Source organism: Lynx rufus, unplaced genomic scaffold (genome assembly GCF_022079265.1).
Source record: "Lynx rufus isolate CCGP_SWC_20201006 ecotype Redwood Valley unplaced genomic scaffold, mLynRuf1.p SCAF_26, whole genome shotgun sequence".
NCBI classification, from domain to species: Eukaryota; Metazoa; Chordata; class Mammalia; order Carnivora; family Felidae; genus Lynx; species Lynx rufus.
Window position 1 is genome coordinate 11,851,424 of NW_025814841.1, and position 19,631 is coordinate 11,871,054.

General features: G+C 43.1%; 1 protein-coding gene across 3 annotated transcripts in view; it reads right to left on the reverse strand.

Moving 5' to 3' along the window:
* The window catches only part of ESRP1 (epithelial splicing regulatory protein 1), a 53,431-nt gene extending 36,964 nt beyond the window's left edge, over positions 1-16,467 (reverse strand). For all 3 annotated transcript variants that reach the window (XM_047088988.1, XM_047088989.1, XM_047088987.1), the window contains exons 1-4: positions 16,336-16,467; positions 15,695-15,823; positions 14,333-14,446; positions 11,203-11,317 (exon numbers count right to left, since the gene is read on the reverse strand). In XM_047088988.1, coding sequence (XP_046944944.1) covers positions 11,203-11,317; positions 14,333-14,446; positions 15,695-15,823; positions 16,336-16,467 — 490 coding nt within the window. The remainder of the gene's footprint in view (positions 1-11,202; positions 11,318-14,332; positions 14,447-15,694; positions 15,824-16,335) is intronic.
* Between the last annotated feature and the right edge of the window lie 3,164 nt (positions 16,468-19,631).

The following is a 19,631-nucleotide window of genomic DNA, read 5'->3' on the forward strand; positions in this document are numbered from 1 at the left end:
GAGAGAGCCTAACTTCCACCAAGCATTATAACCAATCATCTGAGGAGTTAATTCAATGAGCAATAAATATCCTTTTCCATTCAATTAAAAATCCCTTTCCATTTCTTCCTTCCACAAGCTCCACCCCCCCTTCCTCCTTTCTTTCTCCACTAAAGAGACGTTGTTTTCCCACAGTGCTACGCAAATTCACTTTGTGTTGCCCCTCATCCGGCTACATTTCTCTGCAGTTAAATATACTACATGTAGAAATGCAGGCATATGTTCCTTGGCAAATTACTTAACCCCACTAAACTTCAGCTTATCTGAAAAGCCAAAGCTGTGATAATCTTTACCTCCCTGGGCATTTTTGTGAAGATTAAATGAGATAAAACAAGTCCAGGGCACAAAGCAGGCATTATAAAAAGCGATGTCCTCCCCCTCATCCTAGAACCCTTGGGTAACCAACTTTCATAACCCACAATAATCACACTTTGAGAGTCACATTTATGACCAAAATTCTGAACTCACCAGATGCCTATTTGTATACTCACAGGATAATCATCAAGCTGAAATGGTAGATAATTTCTACACTCCCCACCCCCTAATCCCACCGTTTACATCATCTAGTGATGAAATAAATGTGCTGACCCCTCAGGAATTAGAAAATCAATCCCAGGAGATGCTTCCACCTGAGCAATGACCATGGAATGGGTCATTAAAATGGTCATCAGGGCACCTGCTTGGCTCAGTAGAGCCTGTGACACTTGATCATGGGGCTTTAAGTTGGAGCCCCATGTTGGGTGTAGAGATTACTTAAAAATAAAATCTTAAAAATAAGATGAAATGATTACCCATGGAAGGTATACAGTAAGTATTAATCCAGTGTTGTTTTCAAAAAGTACGACAGGACAGAAACAGTAGAAACAAATGATGAAGATACTCTGGGGAGACAACTGCCCTAAATTTTCTGGGAAGGCAAGGGAGGGGGTGAGGAGGGGTACTTTAAGAATCCTTACAGAACTAAGAAGGACTAGCTGTGACTAGCCATAGTTTACCACGCAAACCCTGCCACTAAACAGTCCCTTGAAACCTTGCAATTCTTTTTTAATATTTATTTATTCATTTCAAGAGAGACAGAGAGAGTGAGAGGGGGAGGAGCAGAGAGAAAGGGAGAGAGATGATCTCAAGCAGGCTCTGCACTGAGTGCATGGAGCCCAGATCCCAGAGGCGGGGCTTGAACTCATGAAATGCGAGACCACGACCTGAGCCAAAACCAAGAGTTGGATGTTTAACCAACTGAGCCACCCAGGCACCCCTACGATTCTTTTTTTTTTTTTTTAACTATTTTTTTTTTTTTTTTCTTTTTCAATGTTTATTTATTTTTGGGACAGAGAGAGACAGAGCATGAACGGGGGAGGGGCAGAGAGAGAGGGAGACACAGAATCGGAAACAGGCTCCAGGCTCTGAGCCATCAGCCCAGAGCCCGACGTGGGGCTCGAACTCACAGACCGCGAGATCGTGACCTGGCTGAAGTCGGACGCTTAACCGACTGGGCCACCCAGGCGCCCTAACTATTATTTATTTTGAGAGAGAGCGCACACGTGCGAACGGGGGCAGGGAAGATGAAGAGAGAGAGAATCCCAACTCAGGGCTTGATCCCATGAACTGTGAGCTCACGGACCTGAGCCAAACTCAAGAATTAGACACTTAACCAACTGAGCCACCCAGGCACCCCTGAAACCCTGCAATTAGAATAATTGCTTTTGACCTTGTCAGGGGCTATGATGGAATCAAGAGAAAAGTATCCAAGAAATGGAGACCAATCCCACTGTATAAATCACTTTTATTTCAACCTTGGCACTATTGGCCAAGACAATTCTTTGGGGTGGGTGGGTGGTGGTGCATAGGGTGGGGATCCTGTGTACTCTAGGATTTTTACTAGCATGCTGGCCTCTACCCACCTGAGTTCTGGCTAAAAATATCTCCAGGCATTGCCAAATGTCCCCAAATGGGCAAAAATCACTCCAGGTTGAGAACCACTCGTATAGGCTAATGGTTCCCAATTGTTCCAACTTCACCCCTCACCATCCACTGAATGATCAGAGAAAGTTTTTTTTTTTTTTTTATTTTTTTAAACATTTATTTTTAAGAAAGAGACAGATCATGACCAGAGGAGGGGCAGAGAGGGAGACACAGAATCTAAAGCCAGTTCCAGGCTCCAAGCTGTCAGCACAGAGCCTGATGTTGGGCTTGAACCCAAAAACTCTGAGATTATAACCTGAGCCAAAGTTGGACGCTTAACCAACTGAGCCACACAAGCACCCCTAGAAAGTTTTTATAATATAGGAGACCATTACTGAACAGAGTTTCAAGAAAATTGGCTAAAAAAACCCCATGTAAGGACCTGTACAGTGCTGTATCAAAACCCCTATCAGTAAATACACACACACACACACACACACACACACACACACACACACACACCCTATCTTAGGAAATGAAAGAAAGACATTGCAAGAGTCAACCCTTGATGGTCAGCCTGTTTTTGGACTATCAAAAACAGAAAAATGGATTTTACATTTTTAGGATTATAAAAAGAAAAATATGAGCAGAGACCATATGTGGCCTACAAAAAGTATAAACTATTGACTATCTGGACCTTTATTGAAAAAGTTTGCTGACCTCTGGCCTAAAGGAAGAGCGATTGCTTGAAGATGGCCAAAAAGCAGAACAGCACAGGAACGTTTACCACATCACAACATTCTATCCCCAAACAGAATATTGGTTGAAATCAAGCTTTGAAGGAATAGGAATGGGGAGAGTATATTCCATTCAAACCACTGTTTTCTCTCTTCTATAAAGAGGTTTCTAGCCTTCCCACCTTTCCTCAGTTAACTAGTCTATGAAGCTCTCCTATCTTTCTAATCCCCTAACCAAATTAGACCATAGGTAACTCCTACCCAGCACCAATACCCTCCCTAACTGCTCTAGGCTGCAACCGTCAATTTAAGAGTTGATTAGATATTACCATTCGCATAAAATATTTCTGTCCTCAACTGTATTGTATATTTCCTAAGCACAGGCCCCTACCTCCTTCTGTTCTCTATCCATCTATCACAGCACCTATCATTTCCCAGAATCTAGTGACATAAATGATGACATTTATTAAACATTTCACGCCCCACACACACTGACTGTTTCCTCCAGTTTTTGCAATAGCCCTACCAGATAGATAAGAGTAAAACCAAACAGATGAAGAAACTAGGATTTAGAGAAGTTCCATAACTTACCCAGTCCACTAGCTCATCTGTAAGAGAGCTGGGATTACAATACAGCTCTGATCTGACTATGTGTACATAATTCCCTGAACCAAGAGAAGCAGCTTTGCTTAATTCATTTTAAGCAATACTTTATGAGAGATTTTCTAAATGTATATATCAAAGTCAAGTGAAAAAAGATCAAAAGTAAAAATGTAAAGTATCCTGTCTGTGTAGACAAAGATTGGTAGATGAAGGATTATTTACTGAATTCTACATTTAAAGTAGGAATATGTTCTAGACATTTGGCTAACTTGGTTCCACATAACACGTCCCAACATGTTTCCCTTCAAGACATCACACACCAAGGATCAGCAGCTCTAAGCTCCCGACAACTTTTAAAAGTCACCCAACCTCCTGCATGCCCAAACCTAAACCAAAACTCGCACACACTTACACACACAGACACCCTCTCTTCAAAAGGCTTGCTCAATCCATAATCCTTACCAGAATTTAACATGAATAACAAATAAAGAATAGCAAAAAAAAAAAAAAAATGTTTTAGTACCAATTCTTTCCTCTATCAATTCATAATTATATATTGAATTACTTGCTGCACGTCTGATCTTGAGGAAAGGAAAGATGAGTCTATGTCCCTTGATTTATGGCTCATCATGCAACTTACTCACTCTGCCCTCGAGGCAACCACAACAGCACGAACAGGCTCAGCCAGCTTTCCAAATGAGAAATGCCATGAGGAAATGAGGAAGGGTAAAGCCAGACATGGTGGGAACAAAACTAACATTTCGGGCTACAACTGAGCAAAGTGCTGCATTTACACTGAGCTTACAGAAGTCCAGCTGTTGCCTTCATCTGAGTGGGGGGAACATTTTCCTTAGCACTCTTTTCAGTGAAACAGATTTCAGGATTTGACCCAAACTTATACCATAGCTGAAGGTGGAATTCACAGTGTGAGATTTTGGAGTTCATCAATATTAGCTAACTCTCTCGGGGCGGGGTGAATCACCAAAAACTTGCCACTATTAGCTTATCCAGCCAAAAAGTTACCTTTTCTGACTGCTTAAAAATACACATTTGGTTATTAATTTTCACTTTTAAGTAACCTCTTTTTTAAGCTAAAGCTACATTATAATTGCATCCCAATTAGAAATTCCAACCCCACGCCATTTTTTCCTGTCATAGACCCTTCAGAAGACAAGTTTGTTTCCTCCCATTCTATTCTTACTCTTTGATTTAAAACACCAATTGCCTAATTGCCAGACATATTACAATAAAATACCTATGCTAATGAACAAGAAGAATAACAAACAATATGGCAAGAGAAAAGTTGGATTAGTATTCCAACAAAGAACTGAATTTCCTACAATTATGTGAAGGAAAGAAGGAAAAAAGCAAGTGATAAATTACCCTTGAGTTCCATAATTAAAAAAATAGGTTCTGTAAGTAACCTCTCATACTAAAGTAGGCTTTGAAAAAAGCAAATCAATGGGGCACCTGGGTGGCTCAGTCGACTTCGGCTCAGGTCATGATTTCGCGGTCCGTGAGTTCCAGCCCCGCGTCGGGCTCTGTGCTGACAGCTCAGAGCCTGGAGCCTGTTTCAGATTCTTTGTCTCCCTCTCTCTGACCCTCCCCCATTCATGCTCTGTCTCTGTCTCAAAAATAAATAAACATAAAAAAAAAATTGAAAAAAGCAAATCAAGAATGCCACTGTCAAACAGAACTAACAGCCAAGGCAACAAAACCTTTTTCATAACAGTAATAAAATGCTGGAAAAAGAATCTAAAAACCCATAGTTTTCTAACTGTATTTCCCAGAAGCTTACTCTTTCCAAGGGAAAAAATAAGACCGATCCTAACGAATATTACTTCAGGAGGTATTATTTTAACAAAACACAAAACTGATGACTCAATTGTAATCTCAAAGAAATAAAATAGAAGTATGGGCTAATGCCACAAGAGTGAAAATGTCTACTTTAGAAAAATGGTAACAAAGTCTTCTAACGCCATCTAAAACAAACCAAAAAAATTATCCTGAAATTCCCAAACTCCGATTTTAAAAGTAAATTATTTTATAATTAAAATAACCACACAAAATTAACATAACTCTGAGTGCTGGCCAAGAATATACAGTATTTCTAGTCACTTACTACAGACCACAAACCAGAGTATTTGCGGATTTGGCTCATATCATGCCGATGAGATGCCAAAGATAATTTTCCCCCTCCAGTGAACAAGGTCAACTACTAACCTAGCTTAACTGTACACTTGGGGATATGTAAAATCCTTTTCATACGTAAAAAAGTACCAAGGAGGATTTGGTACTTCCCTCCCCCTTTTAAGAAGGGCAATGAAGGTTTATGCAATTGTTGGATTTATCAGAATAAGCGAGTAAGTGCAGAATGAACCACACACACTATTTACAACTGGAGAAGCTAAGTTAACCTTGAAGATTAGCTGTACTAACATGTACCTGAGGCTTTAAAAGGTCTATATCCAAACTCGCTCAAAGTTAAAAAAAAAATTTTTAAGTGTAAAATAGTTTAAATAAGGTCTTAAATCAACAAGGAAGTCCTTTGAAGCTGTTTGTCTTCATCCCCAACAACCTGGTGAGGTTCGAATAATCACAGCAACATTGGAAAGTGTGTGGGAGGCCAGGCACTGGCTACGTGTTTGCATATACTATCTTCTTCTTCTCTCTTTTTTTTTTAATGTGTATTTATTTTGAGAGAGAGAGAGCATGAGCAGGATAGGGTCAGAGGTGGGGGGGAGGAAGGAAGAGGGGGGAGAGGGGGAGAGAGAGAGAGGATATCCCAAGAAGACTCTCTGCCACCAGCACAGAGCCTGACACAGAGTTCAATCCCCTGAACCAGGAGGTCATGACCTGAGCAGAAACCAAGAGTCAGACACTCATCCAACTGAGCCATCCAGGTGCCCCTCTTATCATTCCTTATAATAGGCATGGCCATTTTAAGATGGGGAAAATGAAGCTAAGAGGTATAGTAAATTCACCCCCAATAAATCTGACTTGAGAGCTTGTGTTCTCAACCATTCTGCTTGTAAGGCTTTATCTTGATCTTTAATATATGGGAAAACAGGCCAATATCACTGTGTTAGCACATGCATACACACATACAATCCTTCACCCTCATCAAGAAGTAGTGAAACAGGGGCACCCGGGTGGCTCAGTTGGTTAAGCATCCAACTTTGGCTCAGGTCATATCTTGGGGTTCATGAGTTCAAGCCAGCACTGGACTCCGTGCTGACAGCTCAGAGCCTAGAACCTGTTTTGGATTCTGTGTCTCCCTCTCTCTCTGCCTCTCCCCTGCTTGTGCTCTGTGTCTCTTTCTCTCTCTAAAATAAACATTAAAAAAAAAGTGATTGGGAGAACATGAGTATGACACATTTATTAAAAAAAATAAATAAGTGGTGAAACACACACACCCCTACTAACCCTTGGACAGGCAGACAAGAGTGGTTTAGTGACTTTTTTTTTTTTTTATCCTGATAATAGAAAGCTGTACTAGTGAAATGGCATTTGCTAATAATAAATGGCACCTACGGATCCAACTGGATAAAAATTTTACAAAATTTCTATTCACTCCTCTTTCTTGCTGAATAGTTCAACACGTGCTCAGGAAACACAGAATATAAACTTACAAGGGAGATCATCTATTTAAACATGTAACACCACCCTCAAGTGAGCTCTGTAAATTCTAGAATATTACCCCCTAGTTAAGGAGCACGGTTTTTACCTCAGAAGGACTCTGGCTCAAATGCTGACACTTCTAACTCTAAGCCTCAGTTTTCCCAGCTGTAAAAAGGGGGCGACACTCCCCCACTGGTTATGAGGCTGCTGGAGGCGCATACAGTAAGCACTTAACTCACAAGTGCTCACTGCTCTCCTTACAAGGCCAGACTTCATTAAAAAGTTCTTGCCAAAGGCTAAGTACAATAAACAAAATGGAAGAGGTCTTGATTAATGAAAATAAATTAGTTCATGAACAACAAAGCAAAGAAAAAATAGGTTAAGAAACCAAGAGGAAGTAATTCCATCCACCACTGGGGGGAAAATAGGGTTCTTTTTTTTAAATGGATAAAAGAAGTCATTTATACAAATAGTCCCATAATCGAAAGGTCTTTTCCACAGGAGAAAACTATTAATTTCCAAAAAAAATCTAAGATAATTTCTTCCAAAAATAAAAAATAAAAATTGAGGCCTCAATCCCTATTTCACACCCTCACCACCTCACCTGATTAAATAAAAAGCTTACAAAATGCTACCCATCGTTCATCTGCTAAATGAGGTCTTCTTGTCTGCTGAGACTGCATAATTTAAAAAGCAGGTAACAAAACTGCAACTTGAAGAACTCAGAGAGACCCAACAACTAACACCAGAAGTGGTCTCAGAACCAACACAAAGACAAAAGAGGGAAATAAGCACTAAAATAAGGACGAGAACCGCACTCAAGAAATTCCTAAACCCTTTCTTTTATCAAAGTGGTCATACTTTTTCATTTACATAGCTCCTAGTGGTTTACAAAGCTTTCATTTGGGAATACCTGAGATCAAAGTAAAGCTTGGAGAAGGTAAGTAACTTTCCCAGGAAAGTAAAGCTACATATTCTCTTACTTGTTCCTTTCCAAGGGTTGGCAAGAGCCTCTCCCTCCCTTGCTGGTTTACCTGGTCCAACAGGTATTCATTCCCTCAGGAGCAAATGACTCTCCATCTACTTGGCAAAACCATCAAGGATGTGTAATGACCATCTTTAGGTTTCCAAATTCAGTGTCATTTCCATATTAGAAAGGGAAATATTTCGTGAACTGAAAGAACTCTTTGGTCCAGACATTGTAGAAATCCTATGCATAGATAAGGACAAGTAGATAGTCATATTTGGTATGATTGTTTGTGTTTTTTAGTTTATTTATTTGAGAGAGAGAGCATGAGCAGTGCAAGGGCAAAGAGAAAGAGAGAGAGAAACCCAAGCAGGCTCTGTGCTATTAGCACAGAGCCTGATGTGGGGCTCAACTCACGAACCATGAGATCATGACCTGAATCAAAATCAAGAGTCGATGCTTAACCGACGGAGCTACCCAGAAGCCCCATTATGACTTTTTGAGCTGGGGACTTTGGTGGTCTAGTCAAGGAAGTAATGATTCCTCTGAATAGGAGTCATAAAATAACTTGTCACAGCTGCAATGTAAAATAAAAACCACTGTTAGGAAAGCTTAAGATTTCTTACCCATTAAGTGGGGAAAAAATATGCAGATAAAACATTAATAAGAACATTTAAGATTAAAATCAATTTTCTGATTGGTAACAAAACTATAAATCTAAGACTTTTCCAATGTAAGCCCAAAGGAAGTAGGATATAATTAAGCTATTTAAGAAACAGAAAATAGTGGGGTGCCTGGGTGACTCAGTTGGTTGAGCTGACTCTTGGTTTTGGCTCAGGTCATGATCTCATGACTTATGGGATTGAGCCCAGCATCAGGCTCTGTGCTGACAGTGTGGAGCCTACTTAGGATTCTCTCTCTCCCTCTTTCTCTGCTTCTCCCCTGCTCATGCACTTGAACATACTCTCTCTCAAAATAAATAAACTTAAAAAAAGAAAAAAGAAAATACCTTAGTTTTTCTAATGAATGCATTACTAAAGGGCCATGAGATCATACTCCAAGTGCGATATGTCTGAAATGGAGTCCAAGTTTGCTTTATTCACAATTTCTTTGTTTACTATAGTCAAATATTTCTGATTTTCATCTTCATGGCACTTGAAAAAGAACCACCAACAACAGTTTTAGAGCTAGGATTAATATGAATGACAAGAAAACAACAATAATTGTCATAGCATCCTATATCTATTCACTTAAATGTCAGATAATTCAGGGGTGCCTGAGTGGCTCAGTTGGTTGAGCATCCAACTTCGGCCCAGGTCATGATCTTCAGGTTGGTGGGTTCGAGCCCCACATAGGGCTCTGTGCTAACAGCTCAGAGCCTAGAGCCTGGTTTGGATTCTGTGTTTCCCTCTCTCTCTCTCTCTCTCTCTCTCTCTCTCTCTCTCTCAAATATAAAAACAAAAAAAAAATTTAATGTCAGATAATTCAATTTTATTTTAAAAAGTACTATATACCACTGCAAAGCAGAAAGTAAAAAGTCCAGATCACCACAATGAAAATGCTTACTAATAGCCCCAAATTTTATACACGTGAAGGTCACAAGAAGCCAAAGAGAAAACAAAACAAAACAAAAAAAAAAGGATGAACTTTTAATAAATTTTCCCTGAACTGTCAACACACTGAGAAAAACCAAAAAACCCAAATATAAGCATCTCTTGCTTGTAGCTGTGGAAATTTTTACTACCATGTGACCTATAATCACTAGGGGAAGATTTTCTTTGCTAAAAGAGGATACTGAATTGTCAAGGATAAACAATTCTTAATATACTGCCTTTTCTACTCAAATTGTCTTTTTCTAAATTAAGATAACTTTATTAGACTTTCTCTCCATCTATTGATTTTTTGGATCTTTTTGTCTACCTTAGACTTCCCAAACTCCAAAACTGTGAGCAAATAAAATTTCTGTTGTTTAAGCCACATAGTCTATATAGTATTTGTCATGGTAGCCCTAGCAGGCTAATACAGCATTCAAACCAACAAAACAATCAGTAAGAATTTTTCTGGTGTCCAAACCTTTTAATTCTTACAAAAGTTCCCTCAAAATGAGCTTACTACATCCATCTCCCAGCACTACTAGGGACGCTAAAGCAAATTTCCAGCTAACTACTTCCAGAAAGAAGGTAGACATAATGGGTTTGACCTGCTTACAAGGGGTTAAGAAAAGCATGCAAACAGTTTCCAATCAGGAAAGGAAATTCTGGAATAAAACAAGAATCAGGCTTTGGCTCCTAAAAAATGAGAAAGTTTAAGAATAAACATCTATGACCCACAGGTTCCTGAAAGAACTTAAATGCAATTTTAAGTTGGTTCTCATAGTGGCTTTGGGTGAGTTGCCCAACCCTCTATTACTCAATTTCACATCTGATGTTAGCACATGACTACTTATTAGTTAGCACTTTTAAAACTTACTGGATGAAAGATGACGAGTCAGTCATTCATGACTACAAGATTTGTGATTATAAAATTTACTTTTAGGATGCATATTGCATCAAATATGCTATTTTGGTAATGAAAGGATTTTGGGGTAAAGTCCCCACCTCATTGTACCATCTCAAAAGAGGACTCATTATAATCACCATATGTATTTGAGAAACCCAAGGAGGGTTAAAAGAAATACCAATGAAACGTTTGTAAAGAGCATATATTCCGCTATTTTAAAAAAATGCATATCCATTTGAAAGGTGTCAAAATAACCCCTAAAACAATCAAGAATAAGTGGCCTTGGAATCAGTTATCAAAGAACGTAGTTTTCACATTCTTCATCAACCAAAAAACCAAAAACACTCCCATAATGTGAAATGGAAATCTATTTTAGATATGTTCAACTCACAAAAATCCAACTCTAAATCCATCACACTAAATCAGTATTTAAATTAATTAAATCATAACTTTGAGGGGTGCCTGGGTGACTCAGCTGGTTGAGCATCGGGGTCTTGATTTCAGCTCAGGTCATGATCCCAGGGTCATGGGATCGAGCCCTGTATCAGGCTCCGTGATGAGCAGGGAGCCTGCTTACAATTCTCATTCTCTCTTTCCCTCTGCCCCTCTCCCCTGCTCATGCAGGCGCTCTCTCTAAAATAAAAAAAATAAAAATAAAAGCTACTTTGAAAGATGCCTGTAACTGTACTATTAGTTCTTCCTAGCACAGTAGACAAATTTTGGACAGGTCAATTTCATTCATACACTAACAAAAGGATTTTAAAGTTTCCTGAATTGCCATTTTATCTGGAGCTACCTTTTCAAAGGATTCTTGGGTAATCACTTAAAGGATACACTCTGTCATTGCTGCAACATCCAGTTTATCAATATCAGGTGAACCAGGGCAACACTTCTTGAATTCTTTTCGAAGATCAAAAAAGGAATAGAAGCATTCAGGCAATAATACATTCTGAGGAAGGACAAGGTAGACACTGTTAACTCAATGAATTTAATGTTTCTCTAATAATTAGGAACCTAAGAATTGCATGGAGTATATTTTACCAAAATTAATTTCTAAAATTAAATATAAGAGTGACTATTTTCTAGTACTGTATTATATCCTATATACAAGGGTCATGGAAAAAAATTACCTTATTTTAAGGCAATAGATTACATTTGTGTTCCATTACACATTCCATTCAAAACACTTCTGAAGCTATATTTGGGCTGTCATACATTTTCTAATTGATAAAATTACACTCTTTTCAGCCATAATCATTTCATACAGTCTGTATTTTCAGGCAGCAACATTAGCCCTCTCAGTTCTCATAAAGATGCTTATATTTACAGTGTCTACCCAGATATAGGATTCAGTTACAAAACATAGTTAAATACTAGGCTCATATAATACTCATATTTTTATACTAAAATCAGAGCAAGATAGTAAATTCCTGATTACCTAAAAAGCATGATTTTGTGCCAAATTATAGTCCCACATTAGTTTTGTGACCAATATTCTAGCTATACCTGAGAACTCAAATTAGACTCAAAAAAAAAAAAGAAAAAGATATCACAAATCTCAACGGTAAAGAAATAGTTACCTACTGTTCTTAGCTACTAGTACTACTCTCGTACTTATTAAGCAAGTTCAACTGTCTGGGCAAATATTGTACTAATGCATTTTTGTTTCCCTTAGTAGAAAAAAGCCCCATCAAATAACTGTCAAAGATGAATTTTTTAAAACTGAATTTAGATTTTTCTTACAATTTCAAGATAGTTTCTGTTGATTTACTGGGAATTTCTACCTACTTATACATTAGAAAGTCAAGGAAATAAAGACTTAATGTTTGCAACCATAACATTTATACAATGTCTCTTTCTATTCAGATTTCCTCATTGGATCTATCAGATGTACACCTGCTCATGCTATAATTAAAATAGATGTCTGTCAGGGGCACCTGGCTGATTCAATTGGTAGAGCCTACAACTCGATCTCGAGATTGTGAGTTCAAGCCCCATGTTGGGTGTAGAGATTCACAAAAAAATAAATAAAATCTTTAAAAAAATGAAATAGATATCATTGTACCATGGTCAGAGTTTTCAAAACAGTTACTTAAAAAAATGGTGAAATCTTCAGGATTATCTACAAAAACGTTCATTTAAAACCTGTTGATAACTCACATTTTACAATAAAAGATTTTAAATAGCTGTATCCACTTAAAAATACTTAACATTTAATTCCTACAAAAGATATTGATGTTATACTAATTATAAAATAGGCTAAAAAGTGTGTGTAGTATGAATGCTCCTTGTAAAAATGAGGCTTTTCTACAAAAACCTGGAAGAATATTTTCAAATATGTTCATATTAGAGAAAAATAATAATATTGTTTTCTGAATGGCAGGATTATTATGTTTTACCATTTTCTCTCCCCCTTCCCCCCTGCCATGAATAGAATTCCTTTATGATACTAAATTAGTTTCTGGTTTTAGGATACTAAGTTGGTTCAGGTTTCTTTATGAAAATCCTAATAGAAGTGATTCAGGAAAATGTCTCAATTGTTCTCTGGAGGTTTCCCCACATTTTAAAGCAGCCCATCTAAAATAACAAAAACAGCTGTTTTCCTCAAGCCAAATAGGGAAAGTATTAAGTTTTATCCCCTCTCCAAAAGAATTTGAAAGGGGGGAAAAAAAAATCCTCATATGTCTATTTCTGGATCAAGGGGATAGCAACTGGTCTAACATTTAATTAACAAAAAACACTCCCCGTGCCCACCCCTTTAGCCAAGTTATTACAAAAGTTGCTATAAGAGGAGTGATTTTCTCAACCTTTAAGATCTAGGAACTTGAGTTTCTCCCTTGAATTTTTGAAATTGTCATCATATATTTAACTCCTTTCTTTCCATTTCCCTAGTGAGGTAAAAAGAAAAATCCGTACTGACTAGTCACTATACTTGGGACATCAATTGTCAGTCTGAATCTTTCTTTGAAGACTTGCTTCATCCAGTTTCCTGAAAATACTTCATCTTTTCAAGTTCAGTATTTGCCTACCATAATAAAAAAGTTACAGCTCAAACTAATTAAGTTGATAAGATCAACTATATTAGCAATGATTGGCTACATTGGGGCTGCCCTCCGCTGTCTCCATTTCCCCACAGCCCCTCAGTATTCTTCCCAGAGAGAAGTCACATTTTTACAGTAAGATTATGTTTTTTTCACTCCATACCCTTTTCTATGTCAGAAAGACCAGCAAAAGTAAAAGATGAAGGCTGACCCTACTGTTATGATACAGTATTTAATCAGTTTTGAATATTTAAGTCAAAGTGCAGTATGCTATAATTAATGTTTCACTAGTTATATGACTAGGTCTTTACACAGTACAAAGCTCTTTAATGAAATTAGTTACGATTAACAAGGTTTAATTAAACTATTTTTCTTTGCTCCTTCCTTTCTAGGATAAAGCATTTTCTACAGAAGGGAATATTACAATGTCTTAAAATTTAAAAGTAAATGTTCTCCCCTGCCTACTTGCTGTTACTTTAAACGTCAAAATTCAGCTAATATGCTTAGAAAAGGGGGAATGGCAACCATCTCAAAAACTTAACATAAAACAAAAAGAGAAACTTTTGTTAAGTCACCAGAGGGTATCTATAAAATTACTGCAATCTCGAAGATCTCTATTAAAGGGTCATGATTTTTTTGTGGTAAAATATACATAACACAATATTCACCATTTTAACATTCAATAATATACACAACACAATATTTACAGTTCAGTGGCATTAACTACATCTCACACTGTTGTGAAACCATTACCACTATTCCTTTGTTATCTTCTCAAACTGAAATTCTGCCAGGAAACAATAACTCCCGACACACATCTTTTTAAAATGGAGAAACTTGGATAAACCATGGGGGAAAAAAAAAAGCCTCCAGTCACCCCCAAAGGAAGGTCCAATCATTCTCCCAGAAGCCAGCACTCTTACCTTCTTGGAAGCCTCAGGATGCAAGATTTGCCTGACATGAAGCTGCCCGTCAGTACACAGACAGAAGGAAGTTCCAACCCCAATATTCAGTTCATTGCTTACTGACTGGTTAAACTGTAAACAAGACACAGGGATGCAACTTAAGCAGGATTTACAAACTCCGGCAAAGTGGCCCCACGTGTTGGTAACCAACGAAAACCACGCTGCCATAAAAGAGGACACCAGTGCTGGGGCAATATTAGAAAGGCTCCGTTCCCACAAGCTATCTAGAATCCTTTGGATTGACAAGCTTTCCAATCAACCCACAGTTCACCCGCAGGAGAATTTAGTATAGACATTCTCCCTTCAGTGCCCCCGTCTACTTTTGCGCTAAATCCACATTCAAGACTTTTAAGTCGGGTCTCGTTTCATCAGCAGGTTGCCTTCAGATTACATCATTCCCTGGTGTTATTTTATGTTCGGATGTTTCAAGATTAAGAAAGATGCCAGTTTCTGATAAGCAAAGGCGGTTAATGGGTATACAGACCTCTGGGAAGTCTGGCAACACTTTCCCTGGAACACAATCCCAAATGATAACTTTCCCCGATTAATTCGCACCTCGTGTCCTGGAGCACAGGCCAAGAGAGCACCGGACACGCACCTGTGCACAGGTGTTTAGCGCCCCGCCCTATCCCTGATCCAGTACCCGTCAGAACCAGGAAGCAGCAGGTTTTTAGGTCATCTCAATTCTGTAAGGGGGTTCCACCAGTTTCACAGTGACCCAACGATCAGCCCTACGTCTTCGGGTCTGCAAGCCCTCCCCAGCTAGGATCAAAGCCACTGAAGAAGTAATAAGGGAACCCAAACCGAGCCTTTAGGAGTTCAGAAGCTTGAAGCCAAGCAGGCACCCTCAGCTTCCCACCGAACTGGGGCCGCCTCTGGCACGCCTCGCGGGGCCCACCCGCTCATCTACACTACAGCGCCCTCTGTCCTAGCGTTGAGCCACACACCCAAAGCCCCGCAGAGGACAGGCGCGTCGGGCGTCTGGGCCTCGGGATGGGGGCGCTAGGATTCAACCTCTGCTCCTCAGTTGGTAAAACCCGACTGCTCCTGAAGCCCCCGGAAAGACTCGAAAACTAGCGAGTTTGGGCCCACGACGCTAGGGGCTGGGAGGCTTGGAGGAGCAGCGACCTCCTCCCAAGAGGTCCACCTCGGCCTCCAAGGCCGGGTTTCCACCCACGCGGTTGGGCGTCTTGCCACTCTGCCCCGGGGATGCGCGTGGACCGGCCGGCGAGGGCGTGGGACCTGGTGTGGCTGGGCTGCCTTCCGGGGGACGCCGGAGTGGCCTGGATAAAGGTGGACCGCGCGGCCCAAGGCTGTCACCTGTCGAAGGGCTTGGTCCAGCTGCGGCGCGGAGGACAGGCTTTCCGCGTCGATCTTCGTTTCTTCTTTACAATCCTCCGTCAGCTCCAACTGATCCGGTCTAACTAGCACTTCATGCAACTGTCCCACCTCCAGGGCGGAAAGAAACTGGGGTCAGTTTCCCCTTCCTCAATTTGGAAGCCCCCATATTCACCCTCCTTCCTCGCTCCCCTGCTGGGGCGACCAGCGCTGCTGCAGGGGTCTGGCCACAGAATCAAAGCTCACTCGTCGCGAGCGACTCCGGTGGCAGAGAGGTCGACACGGCCCTGCCTCCGGCCCCACCCCCACCCGGATCAGGTCGGAAAGGCCCAGAAGTGGGAACCCGAGCCCCAAGGATCTCACCCCGGCTCCGCGGGGCGTCCCCCGACGGGCAGAGAACCTGGCTCGGCTGCGCCCGGCCGCTCCACCTGAGCCAGATTTCAGATTACTGAAACGGTTCCCAGGCCGTTGGCCAACAAGTTTGGTTTTACTCTGGATTCTGTAGGCCTCGGGTCCAGCCTCATAAGTGGCTAAACGAGAGCACTTGTTTACCGACTCTCCAAACTTCTACAATAAACTTCTTGCCCCACTCCTATCAATTGGACAGAAATCTGGAGGAATACCTTCTTGTTGGCCAGATCCACGACTTTCCATAACAGCAGGATCAGCTCCTTCTCATCCGAGCCCAGCTTGGCCCCGGTGGCCCCAGCAGTGATCCCAAAAAGCACCACCAAGTAATCCGGAGACGCCGTCATGACGATAGGTGGGGAGGGGGAGAGGGGGGTCGGGAGGCGGTGAGGCGGGGTGGAAGTGAGAACGAGAAAACCCGTGCTAAAACCTCTTCCAAGAGAAAAAGAAGAAAGAGCGCCCGCCCCCCCCCTCCTCGCCGCCGCCGGTGCAAAAGGCGGTAACCAACCACCCTAGCCCACACCTGGTCGGTGCTCCACACCCTGGGCAGGAAGGGGGTGGGAAGGAGGGCGCAGGAGGCCTGCCCTTTTTGTATTCAATTGCCCGTGCGTCTATGCAAAAAGCCAGGAGCTGGGCTGCACCCCGGGTGGAGCGCGCAATGGCTGAAAGCTTTTCTGTTTTGGGATGTGGCTCTACCTGCCCTCCCCTTCCCCCTCCCCCACGTGGTGCAGGTAAGAGACACCTGGCGGCGCCGGCCCATTGGCTCCTTCAAACCACGACGTGGCAGCGGTGGGGGTGGAGGCCGCCTGGGGAAAGGGGAGGAGGGGGCGGGAGACAATGGCTGGATGAATGGAGACGGGAGGGCGAGAAGGAAGGAGGGGGAGACGTGAGGGGCGGGGAAGAGGCGGTTGCCACCCGAAGGGTAGCCGAGGCCAGACGGGAAAAGGGTGAGGGGTGAAGGGCGCGGAGGGGAGGGCCGGAGTCGCTTGTGGGGGTCGCCCCTTTGGAGGTAATCGAGAGGGATGGGGGGCATGGAAAAATGTCGACTGTGGGGGAACTAAGCCGGGGGTTCTAAAGGGTCAAGGGAAAAGGCCTGGCGCAGGAAGGAGAAAAGAGGCCAGAGGTGAAGCCTGGGGTGCGGAGCTGCTCAGGGCGCGGCGCCCCAAGAGGGCGCACCGCGGAGGGAGGCACCGGCCAACCATAGCCGGGAAGCGGCAGGGGCAATTGCCAAGCACCGGGAAAGCCGCTCCTGAGCCCAACACACCTTTAAGTGCAAACAGTAGGTGAAACCTTGTGGGCCCTCCCTCTCTCCCGGCCAGAGCCCAGGCCTGAGCTCCTCCAAACCCCGGGACGCTACCCACCTTCTGGAGACACAGCCAGACGCCCGGGGCAGCACGCCCAGCCACCAAGTTTCGCCCAAAGGCGCAGAGGCTGCGCGCTACGGAGCAGGGAGTCCCCGCGAGGAAATTTAGGCACAATGGACCCCACTTCCTTGTCTCTCTTCTACTTCTTAATTGCCACGTCTTGTTTGGTTCTGGCTGCTAGCTTGAGACTAGAACCTTCTCCATGGCTGGGCCCACAAACTTTGTTTTGCTCTGGGCCCTAAATAAAACATACACACTAATGTTTTCCTAAATCAGGCCAAAGCAAATTTTCCCTCAGTTCCCAGTTCTGACCCCTACGTCCCTCCCCATACCTTTGCCTTTGTACTTATGTGTCGATTTGGCCAACTTTGCGAGCAGTTTCCCTTCTCTAGCTAAGCTAAGTCTGCACAGAGGCTTATGCGCCCACTATCGCCACCCAGCCACCAAGTCAGAAGGCAATGTGGTTGGGACCTGTCGACGTGGGAGAGGAAAGAGGCAGAGGTGACGTTTCCTGGAGTTTTATGTTTCCAACTTATCTATTATTGGAGAACCGAAATCGGTCCGAAGTATTACTTAGTTGGGCCCAAGGTGTCCAGCCCTTTGTGTTCATGGTGTGAAATCAGGCAAGCATATATATAGTCACTGCCGGAACCCGCTCCGGGTACAGATCTGAGAACCTGTCGGGATGCGTGTCCGGGAAGGCGGGAGAGCGCGCTTTCCCCGTCGCGAGGTAGCGCGGACACAGTGGGGGAGCGGCTGAGCGTTCGGGGGCAGGGAGGAGGGAGTCTGAGGAGCCCAGGGCCGCGCCGCTGCGTTTCCCGGCAGGACTGTGCGGGCGGAGGCGCTGCCGCCCGCGGCGCAGGTAGCAGCTCGCGTCCCCAGAGAGCGGGCGGAGGCTGGGGCTAGGTAGCGCTTCACCGGCCCACGAGAGTGCTCGGGGCCATCCTCGTCCGCAGCTCGAGCTCCAGCGGCGAGTGCTTTCAGTTCCTGGACCGCAGAGTGCGTGGTGGGGAAGGCGCCCCCCGCGGTTCTCGGCGCGCTCGCCCCTCACCCCCGGTCCCCGAGCCGCGCTCCCCGGCCCGCAGGCGCTGCGGGGGCAGGGACTGGGCGCGGAACAAGACAGGGAGGGACCTGGAAAAACCACCCAGATTGCATTGCAGTGGGCGAGGCCGCCGGAGGAGCCGGTTCCCCCGAGCCGCCTCCCCGCGGGGCGTTCTCGATGCGCGGTTCCCAGGTGCTCGGCTCTGCCTGGGCCGGGAGGTGCCGCCTGGAGGGGACGCGGGGCTGGGTGCGTGGCCCCTGCGGGGCGGACCCGAGCGCGAGCCGCGACCGCCCGGAGGCCCAAGGCGGGACGGCGGACTGTGGCCGAGAAAGTGGTTAGAACGGCTCTGAAGTCCTGCTCCGCCTGTCCTCTGTGGCCCCTGGTCTTCGGATTAATCATTTGTATAGCTCGTTTGGATAAACTGGGAACTTTACTATCCGCGCGTTTGTCGGGGATTCCGTGGCGTTGTCCATATTCGATTTGAATCACCGAGCTGCCCCTTTTCAGAGCTTGGCTTCTTCCTGTTTAAGGAAGTCGGGTGCCTGGGCTCTGATTTTTTTAATTTAAATTTGGACAATTAGGTTACAAGGGCAGGGATTTTGTTTTGTTTTGTTCTCTAATGTATTCCCAGGGTTGGAACAGAGCTGGACACCTACGAGGCACTCAACAAATATTTGTTGAAAGATTTTAATGAGTGACACCCACCCATCTTTGCAGCTCTTGTTTCCTAGCGAGGGCATAGTTCATCACTGCGAAGGTGAAATTCTGAAAATGGTAGTCTACCGGGAATTTAAGTCTCAAGTGTTTAAAAAGAGTAGGTGCTAATTCTTCACCAAACCTAATTTTGTTAAAGACATTAAACTCTCATAAAATACAGGAATGCCGAGGAAACAAAGTCTACGTAATACATTGCAGCTCTGAATACAAATATGTTTTATTGTCTATCCCCACCATCTGGAATAATTCTGGTTTAGTAACAATAAGCAGTAGGAAATGGCTGGAAGGAGCCTTGAATGGCTCATTTACCTGTGATCTTCACTCAAGACCACACCTAAAACTCCCAAAACAAATGAGAATCTGTTTCTTTTGTTTTTGTTTTTTAAAG